This window comes from Gracilinanus agilis, chromosome 3, assembly GCF_016433145.1.
Source record: "Gracilinanus agilis isolate LMUSP501 chromosome 3, AgileGrace, whole genome shotgun sequence".
NCBI lineage: Eukaryota > Metazoa > Chordata > Mammalia > Didelphimorphia > Didelphidae > Gracilinanus > Gracilinanus agilis.
Genome location: NC_058132.1, coordinates 415,562,785 through 415,586,203, shown reverse-complemented (window position 1 = coordinate 415,586,203; position 23,419 = coordinate 415,562,785). Strand labels below are relative to the sequence as shown.

The 23,419-nt window shown below is 35.4% G+C and overlaps 1 protein-coding gene across 1 annotated transcript in view; it reads left to right on the top strand.

Moving 5' to 3' along the window:
- SLC37A1 (solute carrier family 37 member 1) overlaps positions 1–23,419 on the top strand; it is a 137,019-nt gene that overhangs the window by 57,821 nt on the left and 55,779 nt on the right. The window contains exons 8-9 of the mRNA XM_044670259.1: positions 2,307–2,344; positions 23,048–23,131. Of these exons, the coding sequence (XP_044526194.1) occupies positions 2,307–2,344; positions 23,048–23,131 (122 nt within the window). The remainder of the gene's footprint in view (positions 1–2,306; positions 2,345–23,047; positions 23,132–23,419) is intronic.

Genomic DNA, 23,419 nt, shown 5'->3' with positions numbered 1-23,419 from the left:
ATAAAAATTCATTAAAGGGAAAGAACTTTTTTCATCAAAAATCAGATTTTAAAGAATGATGAATAAAATGCTTTGTAAGTTTAAAACAATGTGATATTTAGAACTACAAAAATTGGGCATTAGCTATGCTTAGTTATGCTTCCTTTTTCTTTTTACCTTTTTTTTTAAGACTGTATCTTTCGTCTTAGAATCAACTATATGTTGGTTCTAAGGCAGAAGATTGGTAAGGACTAGGCAATGGAGGGGTTAAGTGACTTGCCCAGGGTTATACAACTAGGAAGTATCTTAAGCCAGATTTGACTCCAAGCCCTAGAATCCAGGAATGGCTATCTATCTACTGATACACCTAGCTGCCCCCTATACTCCCTTTTTTAGGGAAAAGGGGGCATTAAGAGGGGCTTCTTAGAGAGCATAATGTAGGTTATTTGCAAAGCATCAGGAAACCTGGTGGCCATCATTTAATACGTAGACCAACCAGAGCCAGAAACATCCTGCCACAGGTTTACTATACTTTATCTAAGTTAAGAAGGTAAATTATTTCTACATTGTTCTACAGTCAAAAGGGGTGTGTGTGTGTGTGTGTGTGTATGAGAGAGAAGATTTAAAATGGTGAAGAGAAAAGATATCTAGGATTCTATGTATAGTGTTTGTGCTCTGACTCATTCTTTCAGAGCTAGCATATACTTTATGTTCCTCAGGGTTCAAAATAATAACATTGAAGGTTGGTGTATGTCTTCTCTATAATCATCAGCTCAAGCCCTCAAGCTGTGTCTTACTTATTGTTAAGAGTCAGTCATTTCAGCCCCAATTCATTTAACCACTTAAAAGTAATTAGCTTTTTAAAAGCATACTTGACTTTAAAATTATAACAAGAATAAATGTATAGAAATATGTTTCCAAATGTGTGTCAGGACATGCTCTCCCCAATAACACCTCAGCTTTTGGGGTAGTAGGCTCACAATTTAGCTCAGCTGCATTTGAGAAAATCAAAATGTTAAATTATGTATGATTGCATACTCACTAAACACTTCAGTGGAGTTAATTTTTCAAAGGAAGTATAGAATTTGGGGTGATTTTAAGGAATGGAAAGTCAAGAAAAAATTAAACTCATATTCCATATAAGAATTATGAATTTTAATTTTTACTTTTGCTTTTTAATTCACTCGGTACATAAATATCTTAAGTTTCCTGAGTCAAAACATATTTTCTGTTTAGCAGAGGACTGGCATTTTGATCTTCTTGAGTGAACAGAATGACCTCAGACTTTCTTTATATCCACAGTACTTAGCATAGTGCCTGGCACATGGTAGGCACTTAATAAAAGTTTATGACTAACCAACAGACATGTATGGAGTATCTTTGATGCTACTTCTCAGCCTGGAGAGCTAGTTCCAGAAGAGTATGATGATGCATAAATGGAAGTACCCTTGGAGAGACTTTGGAAAATGCTTTGACATTCTACAATAGATTCTAATCTGATAATCACTTTGCTGGCTGTGTAATCAGAACTGTATGTTCTTCAAAAAGTACTAGTAGGCCATAACTTCAGCAATTTTCCTCAGGTTCTCTCTCGTAAAAACTCTCTTTCTTTTGTTTGACTCTTGCTGATGCCATCTAGAAAGATACAATGATGGAAAGAGGAAGCCGTTTGGACCTATAAAACCTCAACATTTTCTCATTCTTCTGACCTTTTGAAACTCTAGGCAAGTTTGGGAGTTGAGTCCAAGCCAGGTTTTGCAGTAAGCTCAGCATCACTTACCTGAAGAGCTACCTTAAGGACCAAGCAAAGTGGGAGATGAGACAAAGCCTCACCAGGAGTCAAGTTCACATTTGGACCTAAATTTTATAGGCTTAATGCTATATGGAAATGTTATAGGAGTGGTAAATAGAAACTATGCAAAGTCTGAGGCTACTCTTCCCAGAGATTGAGATAATATAGAAGACTTTGTGCTGTAAAGATGTTGGGGGAAATATTTATACCTTTGTTATTACTATATCATCAATGTAAATATTCCTCTGTCAAAGCTATTTGATGTTAAATGCTGAAATGTAACTGGTACCCCAATTACTTAGTTAGGTATATACAAAGTTGGGCTGAAAGTTGTGGAGAAAACACATCTCAGCATCTGAGGGTTATACCTGACCCTGAGATAGTGAGCCCAACATTACATCTGACATAAAAGAAACTTGGTGTTCTGTTAAAGTTTTGCATTATTCTTACTCTTTTTACTGTAGAAGCAATGATTTCACTAAATGGGTTTATATTATGGACTGAAAATTTTATTTCATATTTTTTCATATTTCAGATCCAAGAGACATAAAATGTTCTTCCACACCATTAATTGTGAGTATAATTGTTTTATTTATTTCTTTCCTTGACTTAGAGCAGTGATTCCCAAAGTGGGCGCTACTGCTCCCTGGTGGATGCTGCAGCAATCCAGGGGGCCAGTGATGGCCACAGGTGCATTTATCTTTCCTATTAATTGCTATTAAATTTTAAAATTATTACTTTTGCTGTATTCCATAGGTTCTTCTTTAAACCCTTAACTTCTGTGTATTGGCTCATAGGTGGAAGAGTGGTAAGGGTGGGCAATGGGGTTCAAGGGATTTACCCAGGGTCACACAGTCCCATAGGTTTTGTTATGTGGTCTCACTGCTATTATTCTCTTTAAGGACATTATTTGTTTCAATAATTTATCTTTTCTTTCTTCAAGTTATTTAGTTTCATTTAAAATTTTTGTTTCAATGGTCCCATATTACATATTATTTTTATTCTCATTGTCCGAAAAGGGTGTGTTTAATATCTGCTTTTCTGCTTTTCAACATTTAACCATATTTTTCTTGTGCCCTAATATATGCTCAATTTTTGTGCATATTTTGTAAATTTCTTATGTAGTGATGAGATAGCACACTTTCTTCTATTCCCAATCAGTTCTCTCCAGATATATATTATATTTAACTTATCTAAGATTCTATTCAACTCTTTAAATTCTTTCTTATTAATTTTTTGGTTAGATTTGTCTAGTTCTGATTGGGGAAAATTGAAATCTTCCATTAGTATTATTTTGTTACTTATTACCATATGTAAGTCATCTAGTGTTTTCTTTAAAATATCTAGATGCTATAACACTTGATACACACAGGTCCAATATTAATTATGCTTCATTATCCATAATACCCTCCAACATAATATATAATTACCTTGTTCATCTTTTCCAGTTATATCCATTTTAGCTCCAATTCTGTGAGTAATCATGATTGCTACTCCTGCCTTCTCTGGGTTGGCTGAGGCATAGTATATTCTAATTTAGCCTTTCATCTCTAATCTATGTATATCTTTCATTTTCAGTGTTTCTTATAAATAACACATTGTCATGTCCTGGTTTTTGAGCCATTCTGCTATCTGTTTTCATCCTATGGGTGAATTCATCCCATTCATATTAAATGTCATCATTATTAGCTGTGTATTTCCATCCAGTCCATTACTCAACACTGTTTGTCCCCCTCTTCCTTTCCTTCCACTGTATCCCTCCTCAGATGTTCACTTTTCTTTGACCAATACCTCTGCAGTTCTTACCCCTTCCTAGAAATTCTCTCCTATTGCCCTCAGTTACAAATTGGTCTGCCTTTCCATAGGTCCCCCTCTTGTACTTTCCCCCTTACCTTCTAATTCTTATTCTATCCACCTTTCCAAAAACCCCTTCTTTATCCCCCCCCACCACCACCATGCCTTCTTACTTTTTGATATGAATTTATATCTAAAAATCTCTCCCCTAACTTGTCCTAAGAGTTCCTCCCTTATCCCCTCACCTTACCCCTGTTATGTTTAAAATTGAATCTGGCCATAGACTTAATGATTTTATTTAATCAGAAAGGAGAAGGGGAGAGGAACAAAAGAGAAAGAGTGGAGATAGATTACTTTTAGGGGAAATTTTACCCTAATTAGCTTGTTGTTCCATGGCAGTCATGTGGGCCCCCCAGCCAGCACTAATACTGAAATTGAGAGCAAGAAATCTGGTCTGGCCTCAGTTTATTAAACTTTCTCTTCACCCACTGACTTTCACACAGCAGGTCTCATGAGCCAACTGTTGCTTTTTCTCCTTTGACTGGGCCAATCAGAGTGCTACCCAGGGGACATCTGGCCTGCCTCCTGCCTCATTGTCCCCAACCTCAATTGCCTGCTTTTTGTGCTGACTATAGGGGGCACCAGAGTTTTAGTTCTATCCTCATGATCAAAGTCCTCTCAGTAATTTCCTTCAAACACTCCTCTACCTCAGGATATGTACTTCCCTATAGGTATCTCCCTCCCTTTTCTTATCCCCTTGACCTCCTTTCTCTTAACTCATCCTTCCTTCTCTTAGTTCCTCAGTCCCTCTAGGGGATTTCCAGTCCCTCCGTTATACCATCACCCCCCTTCACTCCTATTTTTCTGTACATTAAAAATAGTTATACCCTTCCAATTGTGTATGTTGTTCTCTCTTTATTCCAGGTATGATGAGGGTACGGTTCTAGTACTACCAACCTTCTAATTCCTTCTCCCCTTCTCTGTGGTAGTTCCTCCACTCATTCTTCCTCCATATAGAAAAAACTCTTCCATCTTATCTTAACCTAATTTACCCCCACTACCCTTTTGGCTCATTCCATTATATTTGCCTCTACCTCAAGTATTTCAACCCTACACACCCCCTTCAAAGTACCCACACAATGTTGCCATTCAGAGGAGCCATAGATGACATTTCTCAAACAGGAATCAAACAATTTGACTTTTTCGGTTGCTTATGATTAGTGTTTCATCATTACCCTTGTATGTGTTTTATAGACCAAATTTTCTGCTGAATTCTGGGTTTTTACCCATGAATAGTTGAAACTTCTTTAGTTCTAGTCTATCTATTTTTTTTTACCTTCTATAATTATGTTCAGCTTTATTAGGTATGTTATTCTTGGTTGTAAACTCAATTCTTTTGTTCTACAAACTATCGTGTTCCATGTCCTGTGTTCGTTTAATGTTGTGGCTTTTAAGTCTTATATTATTCTGACTGTAGCTTCATGGCATTTGAATTTTTTTTCTTGTTATGTGTAGTATTTTCTCCTTAACTTGCGAGCTACAGAATTTAGCAATAATGTCCCTGTGCATTTTCATCTGTGGATCTCTTTGAGGTGATGATTGTTGGATTATTTCCATTTCTATTTTACCCTCTGGTTGTAGAATTTGGGGGCAGTTTTTCTGGATAATTTCTTGGTGTATGGTATCTAAACTCTTTTTTTATTCTGATTTTCTGAGTATCCAACTATTCTTATAATGCTTCTCCTTGATCTATTTTCTGGGCCAGTTGTTTTTGTGATTTCATATTTTTGTCTTTCATATTCTCTCCTATTATTCCATTCTTTTGATTTTGCTTTGTTGTTTCTTGTCTTAGGAAATCATTGGCTTCCCTATATCCAATTCTAGTTTTTTATAAATTATTTTCTTCCATGAGTTTCTGGATCACTTTTTTCATTTGAGTGATTTTTTTCTTTCAGAATATTGTTGATTTTCTTATTTTGTTCCTGAATGTTTTTCTAATTTTCCCTCAATCCCCCTCATTTCATTTCTGAGGTGTTTGTTTTTTTTTTTTAACCTTTTCCAAATGTTCTTTTTGAGCTTATGGCCATTTTTTGTATTTCTTTGCTGTTTTTGAAGTAGATATTTTTACTTCATTGTCTTCTGAGTTTGAGTTGAGGTTTTCTCTGTCCCCATAATGGCTATCAGTAATTGGGTTCTTTCTCCTTTGCTTAATCATTTTTATTTTAGTTTATTTTTTATTTGTTTCATTTTAGTAGTCAGGCTAGTATATTTAATCACTGGCTTTTTGCTAGAGTCCCAGGTTTCCAGGGTGCTGAGGTATATTACCTCACATTTCAGGATTTTTTTGTTTGTTTTTTCCTAGACTCTGTAAGAAATAAAATGGATATAAAAGGAAAGATTTAAAAATATTAGGGTTTTAAAAGCTATATTAAGAGCCATTAGAAAAATGAAGCCACGCACCTGTTAAGAGTCAGTTTAAAATACACGGGACCTGTTACCTCTTTCTCCCATCCTGCCTCTGCTCCACATCACCAAAGAGGAAGTATCAATCCAGTCTCTCACTATTTATCCTTCTATCTATGTGATTATGGTTCCTGCCCACCTGATTACACAAGAGAGCAAGCCAGTTGGCTTTTGGGAATTGTAGTTTCAAGGAGCCAGCCCTAAATATGCATAGGAAGTTTAGATCAGGGACCTCAAAATTAGTTCAAGGACCCCCAAATTTCCAATATCACAACTCTATATAGTTATTATAGTTTTTATAGTTCAGTGTCTGATGTAATTCTAGGTCATGATTAACTTCAGGTACTCCAATTAGAGCCCACTGGTAGTTCTGCCATTGCAACTACAAGTCTAACTCCCCCAGAGGCACCAACCAGGGACTCTAATTTTGTGGGAGTGACCATAGCTAATAGGACCCCAGTCCCTAAACAACTACTCTCACTGGTATGTGCTCCTTCATCACTCCTCTCCTACTGTGATAGCCTGGGATAAAGCAGGCATCTAGTCCACATTTCTCAGGTTGTTGGGAGTTACTCTCTTTTTCTTTCTTTTAATTTCCCCCACAAACTTATTCCAGAAACTCTAACCAGTTCTTCTCCTTCACCTGCCACTGGGTTTTTTTAGTGTTCCAGGGAACAGAAACACCAGCCTCCTCCTGGGGAAAAACCTGCTGTGCAGGTCTGCAGTTGGGAAACCAACTGACTCTGGCTACCCAGAATTCCAATAGGCACCCTTCCCAAGATTCTGTCTGGCCTTGGAAAAAACCTGACCTACTATTCTTTACCCTGTCCTTAGCTGCTAAGATCCCAATTACTCCAAATGGTCTTCATTAGTCCTGTGACTTAATTAATCCTACTAAGGTCTCCAAAGTCCCTTATGATTAGCAGTGAGATTTGAGGTCCTGCCTTTAGTGTTGGAGTCTGTAGACTCTGGGGTGTCCACTCCTTCTACTCCTAGCTATGGACCAGTGGAAACTTTTTGGAATCAAAGCCCTAGCCTAAACATAGCTGCTTCCAGGGTAATTACAGTGGTATCCTCCCCTGTATCCATGCTCCAGGGCTCAGAAAACAAAGCAAAGCAAACAGAGGCTGCCTTGTTGATTCCATGTTGTTTGCTCTGGTCTTGCCTCCATAGCCTGTTGCAATGGGACTGAGGCCAGGGAAGTCAGAAATCTCTCTCCCTAGCTGTCCCTTGTTCAGCCTCACTAGCTGTTCAGCTTCATTCCCAACTCCTGTTTTTGCTACTTTAGGTTGATTCTATGGAGTTATTTTTGATTGTGTAGAGCAAGTGATGAGCAAACATTTTAAAGAGGGAGCCAAAGGAAAGGAAACACTCATTTGACAGTCTATTTCTAAGGCAGTGCTTTCAAAGTTTCATTGTATTGTACCCTACTTATTGTATTTATCAATTAGGAATTAGGTAGGGCAGCCTGATAGAACATTTCAGGCCCCCCCCCCCCAATCTGGCCCACAGGCTGTAGTTTGTCCATCATTGGTGTAGAGTATTAGGAGGGCAAACAAGGTTCAAGTATACTCCACCATCTTCCCACCCCACCCCCTAGTTTGTTCTTTATAATTTTTTTTATTGTTTTTGTCTTTCATTTGTCTATTGTTGTTGTTGTCATCTTTCCATTTACATTGTTGTAGTTGGTGAGTAAATTTATTTTCCTGAATCTGCTTACTTCATTTTGCATATGTCTTTTCATGCTTCTCTATGTTTATCATATAGCACAGTGATATCATTTACCAAAATTTATCTAGTTGTTTCCCAATTGATGGACATCTATTTTGTTTTCAATTCTTTGCTATAACAAAAAGTACAACAAAAAAATTTTGGCGTATATGGAACCTTACTTTTTGACATGGATCCCATTGGGGTAGATGCCTAGCAGGAAATTGCACGGATTAATGAATAGCCACTTTATTTGCATAATTATAAGCTGCCTTCTGGAATGATTGTATCAGTTCACAATGTGTCCAACAGTTCATTAGACTTTCTACACATGCAACTTTCCCATTTTTGTCATCTTTGCCAAATTGCTGAGTATTAGGCACAACTTCATAGTTGAATTAATTTGTTTTTTCTTTATTATTAATCATCTTGAGCAATCATTCACATAATTGTTAATGGTTTAAAATTCCTTTTAGACCTATTTGTTCATAACCTTTGACCACTAATCTAATGAGGAATAATTTTGGCCTTATGTATTTCTGAATTTCTATATTATTAGCTACTATGCATATAAATATTTCCCCCCATATGACCACTTCCCTTCTTTAACTAGATGCATAAATTTTATTTGTCTAAAAGCTTTTCAAGCTCATGTCATCAAAATGATTTATGCTATCTGTTTTGCTTGCCTTTATCCCTTATTTGGCTAACAGTGTTAACCCTGGAGTCACGAAGACTTGAGTTTAGATCCAACCCTTACAAAATGAGAATAATAATAATAATTACCATCTGGGATTATCATGGGAATTAATCTGATAATATTTGTAAAGTACCTGCCAGAGTTCCTAGAATACCACATATATATTTTAAATTCTTGCTTTCTTCCTACCCATGGCTGTAAAAAGTATATAATCTACTCTTCTAAATATTTTTTAGCATGATTTTTAAAAGCATTGAAATTTATTGAACAAAGCATGTGATAGTGATCCCTCACCTATTGTGGGAGTTACATTTCAGAGACCCCTGTGATACATGAAAATCTGAAAAGTAGTAGTGTTATATTTATTTTATTATTCATATATATTTTAAGTCTTTTTTTTTAAAACCCTTACCTTCCATCTTGGAGTCAATACTGTGTATTGGCTCCAAGGCAGAAGAGTGGTAAGGGCTAGGCAATGGGGGTTAATTGACTTGCCCAGGGTCACACAGCTGGGAAGTATCTGAAGCCAGATTTGAACCTAGGACCTCCCGTCTCTAGGCCTGACTCTCAATCCACTGAGCTATTCAGCTGCCCCCTTATTTTAAATCTTTATAAACCCTTCTCACTCTACTCCAAACCTTTCCCACACTCTTATTAACCTTTCTCAACCTCTTATAAATACTTCATATGCTCTTAAACACTTTCTACACTATGTAAATGTTAAACCTATGTAATTTTAACAATATATAAAATTCTATATGGGTACTCACCAATGAAGTACTATACCACAACTTGAATGATGAAGATCACGAATTGTGTAGCTATAAAGTAGTACTGATGGCAATGAAATTGATGGCAGTGAGATAAATGCACTGCACAGGCTAGAAGAGCATTAAAGCTCTTCTCAAGGAACCACTTCATCCAGCACTTCATCAGGTGGTGTAGTCTCTTTGCAATCAAAATGATGCTACAATCATGAAGCCAATCAGAGCCTAGGAATCAGAACACAGTGCTGTGGTTGATCTGCCTTTTATTCTATTAGCCAATAGTGTACCATGTACAATCTCCTGTTGACAAAGTTGTGCAAGTAAGCAATAGTGGTGTACTGTATTTCCATTGTTACAGTACAGTATTTATCCACGAAATCCTGTGATTTAGCAAAAACTCTGTGGTACAGAATTAGATTTTTTTTTAACCTACAATACAGTGAAGTTGTGATAAGTGAACCATGATATAGCAAGGGACGACTTATCTTCCTTTTAGGAAAACTCTAGCTGGTACCTATGTAGAGTGGGGAGAGGCTTGAGTGAAGAGAAGGCTACATTACATATATGAAAGATGTAAAGGCAGATCTTTACTCCTCAATTTCTTTATCTAGACAATGGTACCATAAGGTAGGGCTCCATTGAATGCTTCACTCTAGTTAAGAGTTTTTTCCTTTGGGAGCATCTAGCTGACTTAGTAGAAGTTTTGAGTTTAAATGTGCTCTCAGATGCTTCCTAGCTGTGTGATCCTCGGCAAATCACTTAACCCCCAATGCCTAGCCCTTATCACTCTTGGATCCAATAAACAGTATTGATTCTAAGACAGAAAGTAATAGGTTTGGTTTTTTTTTAAATATTTACATTTGTTAGATGAGAATTTTCTTTGATTGATTCTTTATAGCTCAATATCTCAATTGATTCTTTATATTTCAACAGAGATATAAAGATAAACGAAAGCAGAAAGCCAAATTTGTATATGTATGTTAGGAACTTTCCTAACTAAGGAATCAGAGTGAATTTGACTATACTTCTAACTTTCAATCTAAAATTGGGCAGAGAATGTGGACATTAGGAGCCATTATACTGTTGGTGTGTCCAAAATGATTTAATTATTGTAATAGGGTGTTACAAGAGACTCTTTCATGTCTCATGTTAATTCTCTCTGAAACCACCAGAGGAATAACTTTTTGACAAGAGTTGGTGGTTGTGGGAAAATTTCCCTGCCATACCCATAATATTAATTTCAAAACACCTCAGGCAGTGCCTTAGGCAGTAAATAGTAGAATCATTTGCCAAGTTAAGAGGAATGGCAACATTGCTTTTAGAATATAAACACATTAGTAAATCTTACAGAGAAAAATAACCCGAGTAGTTTCATTAACCAAAGAAAAGTAATAGAGAGAAAAACCTGTTTGGCAAAAGCTTGGCAAGAGATTCAAGTAAACAAAGGCATCCAAAGGTCATTGAAGGTCAAAATGGAAGGAGAACAATAAATAATTAAAATACAAAGGATCTAAAAATATAATAAAACATTTTTTTACCCTTGAGAAAAGCAGGAAACCACACTTTGATTCTAGCATTAAAATCTAAGATGTGGGAGAGGTTGGGGAGGCAGAAAGAGATAGAGATAGAACAAAGCAAGCATGGGGGAGGAGGGGGGCGGGGGGAGGGGAGAGAGAGAAAGAGAGAGAGAGAGAGAGAGAACGAACAAAGAATGGAAGATAGCCAAATTGGACTAGGTGTATATAGAAGAGATCTATACTGGAATTGATACTTTTGTAAAATTATTAAATAATTCATATATTAGTTATACAAGGAGAAAGAGATGTAAAAAAAAAATGCATGTCATATAAAAAATATCCTTAAAGACTCTCCTAAAGTCTAATTAAGAACTTCTTCAAACTGTAAAAATTGACTGAGGGGGAAAAAATCAACAACCACTGATTTATATACTTTTTCCATGAATACAAAATCTTGATGAGACTCATCTATACATGAATGAAAAACATTTTTAATGAAGATATTAGGAACTGACTACAACTCTTAGAACCGGAGAGAAAAAATGAAAATAGAAAGAATCCACTTGTCACATTCTGAAAAAAATCTCAAAATGGAAACTCCCAGTAATATCACAAGCAAAATACAGAATGCCTGGATAAAAGAAAAATCGTATGATCAATCAAAAAGAAAGAGTTCAAGTACCAAGAAGCAACAGCAGTCAACACACAAAACTTGGCACTGTTTTGAGAAGAGATAAAGACAAAAAAGTATAAAAAGTTTATAATCTTTATTTTTTTAAATGCTTATAATACCATAGTGGGGGAAGGGATATTTCATGGAATAGAAAATTTCTAATCATTCCTGAGGAAAAGGCCAGAATTGAGTAGACATTTTGAAATGGAAATGCAGGAACCAAGAAAAACAAGAAAGGAACACAGAGTTGTTTAAATGGAAGGGAATAAGTGGGAATGAATTGTTTAGATTTTAATAGGGCCATGAGAAACAAATGCCTTTTCTTTAAGGGTCATAGAGAAAGAATAAACATTACAGAGGATTTATGGTTAGGTTTGATGAGTTGTTATAGTCTTATAAATTAAAAATGGAAGGGATAGCAGACTATTCTGGGGAAGAAAGAATGAAAAGGAGGAAGACCTCATGTGATGGAAGATTATAATATTATGGAAGAAGAAATGGGCATCTCAAGAAGCTCAGTTTTATTTGACCTGTATAAAGTCAGCAAACCTTTATTAAGCAACTACTATATGAGGACTGTGCTAAGTGCTGGGAATACAAAAAAAGAGTCAAAAGGCAATGCTTTCCCTTGTCTCATGAGGGAGACAACAAACAAGTGTGTATGTGTGTATGTGTGTGTGTGTGTGTGTGTGTGTATATATATATATATATAGTGTATATGTGTGTGTGTGTGTGTGTGTGTGTGTATACAAGCTATAAACAGAAAATAATTAAAGGGAGGCACTAGAATTGAGAAGACTTGAAAATAGTTTCCTATAGAAGATTAATTTTAGCTGGGACTTGAAGGAAGCCGAGAAAGTCAATAGTGGAGATGATGAGTAGGAAGGCATTCCAGCCCTGGAGGATAGCCAAAGAAAACTTCTGCAGCCAATAGGTGAAAGTGTCCTATTTCTAGAACCATAAAGAGTCCAGTGTTATGGATCAAAAAGCAAATGGTGAGGAATAAATATAAGAAGACTGGAAAGGTAGAAGGGATCCAGATTATGAAAGGTCAAGAATGCCAAACAGATAATTTGGAGGCAACAGAGAGTCACTGAAGTCTATTGAGTTGAAGGGAAGAGAGTTCCAAGAGGAAGGGCAGGAGAAGAGAGAATAGTCATAAGCAAAAACCAAAAAAAGAAAAACCTCAACTGTTGGATGAATGTGAGGAGAAGATAAAAAGAAAAGGAAAAAAGTATAAAATCCTAGGATCAGGGGTAGAACATGGCTAAAACAGAAAGGAAGCATGCTGTTTAATTTATAGATCATAAGTGGCCCTCTCTGATCAACTTCTTATTTATAAAGAGAATGGTGAAAACAGAGGAAAAAGTACAATATATATAGTAAAGAAATCATAACCATGAATATGCATGGCATCAAATTACCTTTAAAAAGGAAAAAGATTACAGAATAGCTTAGAAAATAAGTCCAAAAATATATTGTCTACAAGAAATATACTTGAAAAACAATGATGCACGTAGATTTAAAATGAAAAGCAAGAGAAAATTCTATTATGATTTAACTGAATTAAAAAAAAGAGAAGTAGCAATCATGATTTTAGATAAGGCTATAATAGTGACATATAGATAAACATTTCTAGATAAATTTCCCTGCTAAACTATTAGCAGGAAAACACATTCATAAAGACCCAATAGATAATTAATGAAATCAACACTTCATATATGCATGCCAGTTAGTTTATCAAATTGGAAGGAGAAAGGAGATAGTACTCTAATAGTGGGGGATTGCAGTAATCTTCTCACAGACTTAAACAAATCTAAACAAAAGTTGAAAAAAAGATTTAAAAAACCCAACAAAAGAAATGAAGATATAAATAAAATTTTAGGAAAATCAGAGATGGTAGATTTATGAAAATTAAGAAGGGGGACTCTAAAGGAGTTTATATGCTATATTATGTATTGCTCCTTTACAAAAGTTGATGATATTGAGGCATAAGGATTTTACCAAAAATGTAGAAAAACGGAGGTATGAAATAGATTATCTACTTATCACAAATCTAATAAATATATTCAATAGAACGGCCCCTAAGGAATTAAAAATTAATTGGAAGAGATAGCTAAATGGTTTATTGGATTGAGAACCAGGCCTAGAGACAGGAGGTCCTAGATTCAAATCTAGCCTCAGATACTTCCTAGCTGTGTGACCCTGAGCAAGTCACTTAACTCCTATTTCCTTGCTTTTCTGCTTTAGAACCAATACACAATATCAATTCTAAGACAGTTGATAAAAGTTTAAAAAGAAAAAGTTAGTTGGAGATTAAACAACATGACTCTAAAGAACTGGTAGGTAAAGAAAAATTATAGAAACAATAGAAAACTTCATCAAAGAAAACAATAATGAGAAGTGTACCAAAACATCATGTAGCTAATGATAAAAATTCATATATTCAAATACTTTTATAAAAAAGAATAAATCAAATTGGTCACACAACTAAAAACTTGAACAAATCAAAAATCTTCAACTGAGCAACAAAGGAAATTTCTAAAAATTGATGAAAAGGTTAATAAAATTGAAGACAAAAAGTCTATTGAGTTAATAAACTAGGAACTTTAAAAAACGAACAAAATAGATAAAAAGCTAATCTGATTTTTAAAAAGAGGAAAGCTACATTTTTCATATAAAAAATGAAAAGAGAACTCAAAACTATTTTTTTTGAGAACTCAAACTATTGAAAAAAATAAGGGAAATTATCAAAAACTATTTTGTCCAATAGTTTCTTAATATCTTTATGTTTAGAAGTTCCATTTAAAGTCTCTTTTGTGAGATCATTATTAACTTCAACTTCGTCTTTAAAGGTCCATTGTATGATGGATTGTCTTATAAACTCAATTATTTATAGTCAGACTAAAGCAAAAGTCTTGTTGGGAATTAATCAAAAGAATGAGTGGTTGATAGTTTGTGCAAATTAGGCACCAGTTTCCAAAATGTCTATTTGAACTACTAAGCCATATCTTTTTGTTAATGTAATGATGGAGGTTATTTAAATAATTTCAAAAAAAGTAGAAAATTATAATTTCTTTACAATAAGATAGGGCAAATCCAGAATATTTTCTTTACAAAAGAATCTATATTATTCAGGGACATAATGTGACTGTAAGACTCAGAATCAAGTTCTAAAAAGTGATTAATTTATTTCTTTTATTGCCTTCTGCCATTCTTGTGGAAATCCTTCTGAACAGTAAAATAGACAAGGGCTGTGACTTTTTACAATTGTATTTTTAAAAAATTATTCTCACTTAGTAGATTTTTAAAAATGATATTAGAGAGAAGCTGCTCAACATAGTGGATAGAGAAGGCTATACTTGTAGTCATGAAGATCAGGTTCAAATCCTACATATAGCATTAATAATGTGACCATGGACCTATAACATAAACTCTCATCGCCATAAACAGCTTTCTAAGACTATTATTAATATGTTGTTTTTCCTGTTCTCATTGGAAGTGGTTTCTCTACTTAAAGTTCCTTATACAGATACAATACAGAGAAAGTGTTTCTGCAAGGTAATCAGAGGCTAATAAAAGCCTTTTGTTATTCAGTTGTTTTTCAGTCACCTCTGACTCCTATTTGGAGTTTTCCTGGCAAAGATAATGGAGTGTTTGCTATTTTTTCCTCTAGCTCATTTTATAGATGAGGAAACAGGCAAACAGGATTAAGTGATTTGCACAGGGTCATACTAGTAAGTGTCTAAGCCCAGATTTGAATTCAGGAAGTTGAGTCTTTTTTACTCCAGTCTGGACATTCTATCCACTGGGGCCACCTAGCTGCCCTTAATAAATTAGAAAAGATTATTTTTAAAAGACTAAAGACTTAAGGAAAGAACTAAAGAAAAATTAGAAAGTATGTTATACCAGTATTTTGAAGTAATTCTACCCTCTCTAGAATTTTAGTGATAAAAGAACTTACACAGCATCTAAACCAAACACTCCTTACAGATCTGAGTCTCCTATGCATTATCCCTTACAAATATTTATTTATTGTCTACTTAAAGACCTCTTTTATGGTAGCCCATTTTTTTTTTTTTGGTCAACTTTAAACACTAAGAAATTTCTGTTTAAATTAAATTCAAAACTGTTTCTCTGTCATTTTCACCTCTTGCTTCTAATTCTGACCCTTCAAGCCTAACAAAATAAGTATATTCCTTCTTCTATATGGAGACATTTCAACTATTTGAAGATAGCAAGTCAAGTTTTTTCTTCTATAATCTAAACATTTCTAGTTCCTTCCATCCACCTTTGACATGTCATCTTCTTATCCTTGTCTCACTTCTCTGGTAGCTTTTCAGTGACAGCACTAAAACATAACACCCTGAACACAAATTCTAGGTATGGTTTGACTAAGAGCAAAAGATTATTTACTTGAGCAAAGACTTGAGTAAAAGATTATTTACTTTTAATGGATACATTTAGAAAAATCTAGAAAAGGTCACCACCAGAAAGCAAAAAATTAATAATGAGTTCTTGGCTTTGACAACCCATGGACAAAAATTATAGAAACTAGCCCTCTATCCTTCTTTGCTTTTTAAAATTAAGTTTACTTATTTAATTAATTTTGAGTATTTTCCCATGGTTACATGATTCATGTTCTTTCCCTCCCCTCTTTCTACTCCCCTCTTTTGGCCAATGAGCAATTCCACTGTGTCATTGATCAAGACCTATGTCCATGTTATTAATATTTGCGCTAGAGCAGTGATTCCTAAAGTGGGCGCCACTGCCCCCTGGTGGCCACAGGTGCAATTATCTTTCCTATTAATTGCTATTAAAATTTTTAAAAATTAATTTCCAGGGGCACTAAGTAATTTTTTTCTGGAAAGAGGGCAGTAGGCCAAAAAACGTTTGGGGACCACTGTACTAGACTAATTGTTTAGAGTCTACATCTCCAATTATATCCCCATTGACCCATGTGATCAAGCAGTTGTTTTTCTTCTCTGTTTCTACTCTCACAGTTCTTTCTCTGGATGTGGATAAAGTTCTTTCTTATAAGTCCCTCAGAATTATCCCGGATTATTGCATTGCTGCTAGTAGAGTCCATTACATTCAATTTTACCACAGTGTATCAGTCAGTCTCTGTGTACAATGTTCTCCTGGTTCTGCTGCTCCTTTCACTCTGTATCAATTCTTGGAAGTCATTCCAGTTCACATGGAATTCCTCCAGTTCATTATTCCTTTGAGCACAATAGTATTCTATCACCAACAGATACCACAATTTATTCAGCCATTTCCCAATTGAAGGGCATCCCATCATTTTCCAATTTTTTGCCACCACAAAGAGCATGGCTATAAATATTTTTGTACAAGTCTTTTTCCTTATTATCTCTTTGGGGTATAAACCCAGCAGCGGTATGGCTAGATCAAAGGGCAGGAAGTCTTTTAGTGCCCTTTGGGCATAATTCCAAATTGCCTTCCAGGATGGTTGGATCAATTCACAACTCCACCAGCAATTCATTAATGTCCCAATTTTGCCACATCCCCTCCAACATTTATTACTTTCCTTTGCTTTTATATTAGCCAATCTGCTAAGTGTGCGGTGGTATCTCAGAGTTCATTCTTCTCATTCTTATACTATGAAGGTGGCAGAATTCTGGAGAAGGGGTCAAAAGGTATTAATAAGCCCACTATTTTTTCCTTTATAAAATAAACTTAGTTCCTAGTATTCTAAATGTGATATCCTCATTCACCATGACTAGTTGTGATTTATACTAGGAATGCAAGGCTGCTTAATATTAGGAAAACTATCAGCATAATTGACCATATCAATAACCAAACTAACGGAAATCATGATTATCTCAATAGATGCAGAAAAAACCCTTAACAAAATACAACACCCATTCCTATTAGGAACACCAGAAAGCACAGGAATAAAAGGGTCTTTCCTTAAAATTTTAAATAGTATCTACCTAAAATCATCAGCAGGTATCATCTACAACGGGAATGTTAGAAGTCTTCCCAGTAAGATCAGGAGTGAAGCAAGGATGTCCATTATCATCACTAATATTTAATATTGCAGTAGAAATGCTAGCTATAGCAATAAGAAAAGTAAATGTGAGATCCTAGTCCAGTTGGATTAGTGAAAGGAGAGACCAAGGTTTAATCCTGCTTTTGACATATAAAAGCTGTATGTTAGCCTAGTCACTTAACCTCTTTAAGCCTCAGTTTTCTTATTCACAAAATGGGGATAATAACAATGTTTGTCTCATAGAGATATTGCAAGGATCAAATTATATAACGTGTAAAGCAATTTTCAAACCTTAGAGCACCATATAAGTGTGAGCTATTCTGCTTTCAAAGCAAGTGAATATCAATTTTAACATTCTCAATATAAATAAACTAGAAGACAGAAGGAAGCTGCAGCCAAATAATAGATGAGTGACATAGTTTCTCCTTGGAGAGGCAAATAAAGGAGTTTGTGGAATTTATTTTTATTATGCCTTGAAAAGCAACTCAATAAAAAATTCAAGAGCATTTGATGACAAGACATTTGGTGTTACAGTGGATAGAGCATCAGACCAGGAAATCAGGTGGACTTAGGTTTAAACCTGGCCTCAGATATTTCCTAGGTATGTGACTCTGGACAAGTCCCTTAACTCTTAATTTTTCTAGCCCTTGTCCTTCTGTCTTGGAGTTGTTTCTAAAACAGAAAGTAAGGGTTAAAAAAAAAAAAGAACATTTGATCAACTTCTATGGCAGTACTCACAATAAGATTTCGCAAAAAGCTTGTCACAAAAATAATTGTATCTTATTTCCCAACATTTGTTGTAAAGCATTAATGGAGACATTCTCCAAAGAGCTCAATAAAGTCCTCTAAATTAAATTGTGGTACCATCTGGACTGCTTACCCAATTTGCATTTTTGTTTTCCACTATGTCCTTTCTCTAAAGCTACCTTGAATTTATTAATTGTATTTCTGGTGAGGATATTTTCCCATCTATGTGTAGTCTTTCCCATAACCTCATTAATTTAGTAAGTATTGTTGCATTTTTTGCACCTGTATCCCCAACACTTAGCACAGTGCCTAGCATATCATTGACACATTCAATAAATACTTCTTTTTTTTTTTTAAACCCTTACCTTCTGTCTTGGAGTCAATACTGAGTATTGGCTCCAAGGCAGAAGAGTGGTAAGGGTAGGCAATGGGGGTCAAGTGACTTACCCAAGGTCACACAACTGAGCAGTGTCTGAGGCCAGATTTGAACCTAGGACCTCCTGTCTCTAGGCCTGGCTCGCAATCCACTGAGTTACCCAGCTGCTCCCCAATAAATACTTCTTGATTGACTGGTTATGCCACCCACTGCTTTTCAGAATACTGCAAGTATTAATAATAAATGAATAACCTGTTTAATAAGTGAATGAGCTATGGCTCAGAGATGTTAAGTAATGTATGTACCCATGGTCATATGGAACATAAGTGTCTGAGGTGGGAACTAAAACCAGAACTCTTCTGACTTGAAATTCCACATTCTTTCCTCTATAATGTGGTACCTCTCCTTAAATAGTATATCCAGTGATATACAGTTTTCGATGATGGATAGAGTTTTGGCCACCACCCTGACAAGATCTGGGTTTGAGTCTCATCTCTGACACCCTTTGAATGTGTGACCCTTCGGAATTCACTCCACCCCTCACTGTAAGGTGCTGATATACACAAAGTGAGTTTCCTCACTCAGAAATTACCTGAACAAGTGAAACTTCTTATATACTTTGGTGTCTAGGGAGGAAAGGGGAAATAGGTTCACAGCTTAGCTCAGTTCTTTTGTAGCAGTAGTGCCACCAAATTCTGAGTCTCCTAATCTTGCATTGAGTGGGCTCTGACTTCTAAATGTTTTCCTGTTTGGCTAGCATACATATTGACTTTAGTTAGCATCATTTCCTACAAAGTTTAATTACTATAAAACATTTACCAATGATAAGGAGGCTAAAAGAGTCTAGAAATGTTGTGAGGAAACAATTGATCCCCTTGTTAAGTAGAATGGCATGACAGCCAAAGTCAACAATATTTTAGAATGCAAAAACATTTTCAAAATACCATGAAGACAAGTGGCAATTCTGTCCTATAAAATGGAGAACAGGTCCACAGAAAAAGTTTGTCATGAGATTTAAATGAGACACTTCATTCCAAGAATTCATAGGTTTGAGTTGGTAAGAAAACTAATAGAAAGTAGAACACACTTGACTTTGCTTCTATATAAAACTGTTTTCATCATCAATGAGAGTGGAACAATCCCATTTGGACACCAGCACCCAAGAAAGAAATAATAATACCTATCATGTAGTTGAAAAGAGAAGATAAACCAGATCAGGTAAACACTGAAGAAATCTGGGCTGGATGTTACACAAATCTGAAAGTACTGAAGGATGGAATTGTTTTCAAGATTTTTGTCTAAAGGGAAGATATCAAAAGAAAAGAAGGATAGTTGAGAGGAAGAATCAGATTTATTATTATTATCATAATTTATTATAAATACTATTTATTACTCAAGAAATGCAATGGAAAGGACATCAGTAACTACCTAAAAGCTATCAACAATTTAAATAGGCCTATTTTCTCTTTAAAATTTTTGAGAATGAAGCATATCAGAAATATAGCTTTGGAAAAATAAAAAAGAAAGAGCAGGTTTTGCAAATGAGTTTCTAGAACAGATCATATTTTTACAAGTCACACACAACTGACAAAAGTATAGAGAATATACAATCCTGCTTTATTTATTATTTGACAGATAAGTGTTTGACTTGGGTCAAAATGTGCCTTAAAGGTATTCTTCCAAAAAAGACTCTCTCAGGCATTTATTAAGATCATATAAGATACCTTGTACAACCCGAGGTAACCCTCTAATTAAAATCAGGGAAGACATAAAACAGGGAGTTATATGCCAAAGGTGTATGCTACTGCCATGGAAGATGTCTTGTAATGGCTCTAAATATAAGAGGAATTCTTCTTATATGATAAGGTCCTCCAAATGCTTCTTTTTAGGGAACATATTACATCAGTTGCATCAAATCTCTGGATAAAACAGGACTGTATAATGAGATTCATGATTACACAAAAAGGGTTTGACCTTACAGGAAAATTTATGTGGATATTCTCTATTTTTCAGACCTTATTATGTAGTCAGTCAGATAGATTGTCCTTTTGAGTTTAAATTCCTCAGCAAATGTGTATGAGAAAGGCACTAAAGACTGACCACAAGAATCATAATTGAGAATTAAGAATGGAGTAGACTTAATTGTATTTGCACAAATTTGTAATCTGTGCTACTAGGGAAGGCAGAGGTTATTAGATTGCTTGCTTTCAGGAATTCTGAGCTGTATTAGCTGACAGACATTCACAATAAGTCCACTTTAATAAAATGAGTCCTGTGGAGCAAAGGGCCACTAAACTAGGCTGCCTAAGCAAGACCAAACTCGTACACATCAAAACTTCCATGTCATTTAGTAGTGAAGTCAGGGCCATAAATAGGTTGTTGCACCTACAACCTGGATGAGATAGGGAGGTCCAATCTAGAGAAAAAGAGAGAGAGAGAGGAAGAGGGAGAGAGAAAAGGAAGGAAGGAAATTTCGAAAGCTTTCAACAGTTAGAAGTTATTCCCAAGACTATACAAAAATGGCATCTTTCAATTCCATTAAAACTACTTTTATTATGTGTCCCCGACATGTGGCACTGGAGAGATGCAAAAAAATCCATACCATCAAGAATTCCATTCTACTGGAGAGAGACATGTACACAAATATATATAATACAAGGCAAAATGAGGAAGGAACTAATAACAAGTGACCTGAATTGAACCCTAAAGAAAGACAAAGATTCCATGAGGTAGAGATGGAATCCATCCCATGAGTAAGGAATGATTTATCCAAACACACAAAAAGATGTAGAATATAAAATATTGAGCCTTAATATTGGCTAGTAATTCAATTTGACAAGAAGATAGATTACCTGAAGGGCAGTAGTATGAGATAATATAGAACCAGCTTCTAGGGCACTTTAAATGACAGGCAGGAAACTACTGAAGACAATGGAATGCCACTGGACACTCTCAGGTAGGGAAATGGCATGATCAGAACTATGACTTTAGAAGATTATTTCTGAAGCTTTGTGAAAGACAGATTGGAGAGTGAAGCGATTGAAAACAGGGTGTTTTTAAAAAATAGTTTCATAGCCTTAATATAGCTATTCTTATAGTTAAGTTGCATGTTTGGTTATGAGTCTTGGAATATGACACTCTTCAAAGAATAAAAATAGTAGTAAACCGAAAAGGTAAAGCATGAGACACAAAGTACCTACCTTGTAAGTAAGATGTAGCATATTTTTAATGATGATATAAAAAGTATCACTTGAAAAGTGTATATTTGGCAGAGGACACAGAGGCTGAAGGACTGAAATGGAAGAGAAAGGCATAAGGAGGGACGTACTTAGCTCAGACACTATGAATCTTTGGTTCCTGAGATATCAACACTTGCTGTTACCACACCAAGGTGGATAGGGATGTGACCAAGAAAAGAAACTTTTAGACCCTGGACTTTAATGTTGGTACCATAAGTTTGGAGCTATATATCTATCCCTTTCCTAGTATGTCAGGAGATCAAGGGATAATTTGGAAAATATTTACAATTAGACTGAATACTCCTTATTTTCCTTGCCTTCTCTTTTTTACCTTTTGTTCTAGTTTCATCTAATAACTGTCTCGATCTGGCAAAGTATCATGGGATGGGTGTGGGAAGAGGTTATTAGAGATGTGACTGGATATTAACCAGGACATCAGATATGGAAAATAGCAAAAAGTTCTTGGGAACTAAGCAGGAACTTAAGGAGGAGTTATTAAACTCGTTGGATTCAATAAGATGCTGACCCATGTTTCATATGTTCATTTAATTGTTTTATTGATGATAGTAAATTTACAAAAGACATTTTTCTTTTTTAATAAACCCTTAACTTCTGTGTATTAGCTCATAGGTGGAAGAGTGTTAAGGGTGGGCAATGGGGGTCAAGTGACTTGCCCAGGGTCACACAGCTGGGAAGTGGCTGAGGCTGGATTTGAACCTAGGACCTCCTGTCTCTAGGCCTGACTCTCAATCCACTGAGCTACCCAGCTGCCCCCACAAAAGACATTTTTAAAAGAAAATATATGATTTGAAAAAGGAAGTATATAGCAAGAGCAAGAGGTTATAAATGAATAGAGCAAATGTTATGCTATTGCCTATAAAATATAAATAGGTCTAGAAGACCTTTGGCATATAAGATAATTGTACTGTAAAGTATCTATGGACAACATTAACAAGAGCAAGAAGCTTAAGAAGGTGTGGTTGAGTGGTGATTTACAGCAGTGTTAGGAACACCTGTATCAATCTGTTGAGTCATCTGTTGAAATAGTATGAATTTAACTGACTCTTACTACTCTCACCCCCAATACACATAGATGAATTTTAAATTCTGTTTTTTATCTATAGCCTTGTGTGTATGCGTATGTATACACACACGTTGGTTTTTTGGTGTGTAATCTTCGTTATAGCTCTTGTAAAAAGAGTGAGTTCAATTTTTATTCTGTTTGTTGGTTCAAGAATTGTTTGAATTTAACATGTGGAATGCAATGTTTTTTTCAGAGCTCAAAAAGCTATGAGAATGGAACTAACAGATTCAGAGTGCAAAAACAAATTCTGTATACCAAGGATAATAGCAAAAATCTGGTAAGTCGTAAATGAGGAGCATTTTCATAGAATCACATAATATTTTCTTATTTTCTTGAAGTAAGTTTGCCCCAAATCCATCACTGAAAAAAAATATATTTTTAAAAGTGAGGGGGCAGCTGGGTAGCTCAGTGGAGTGAGAGTCAGGCCTAGAGACAGGAGGTCCTAGGTTCAAACCCGGCCTCAGCCACTTCCCAGCTGTGTGACCCTGGGCAAGTCACTTGACCCCAATTGCCCACCCTTACCAATCTTCCACCTATGAGACAATACATCGAAGTACAAGGGTAA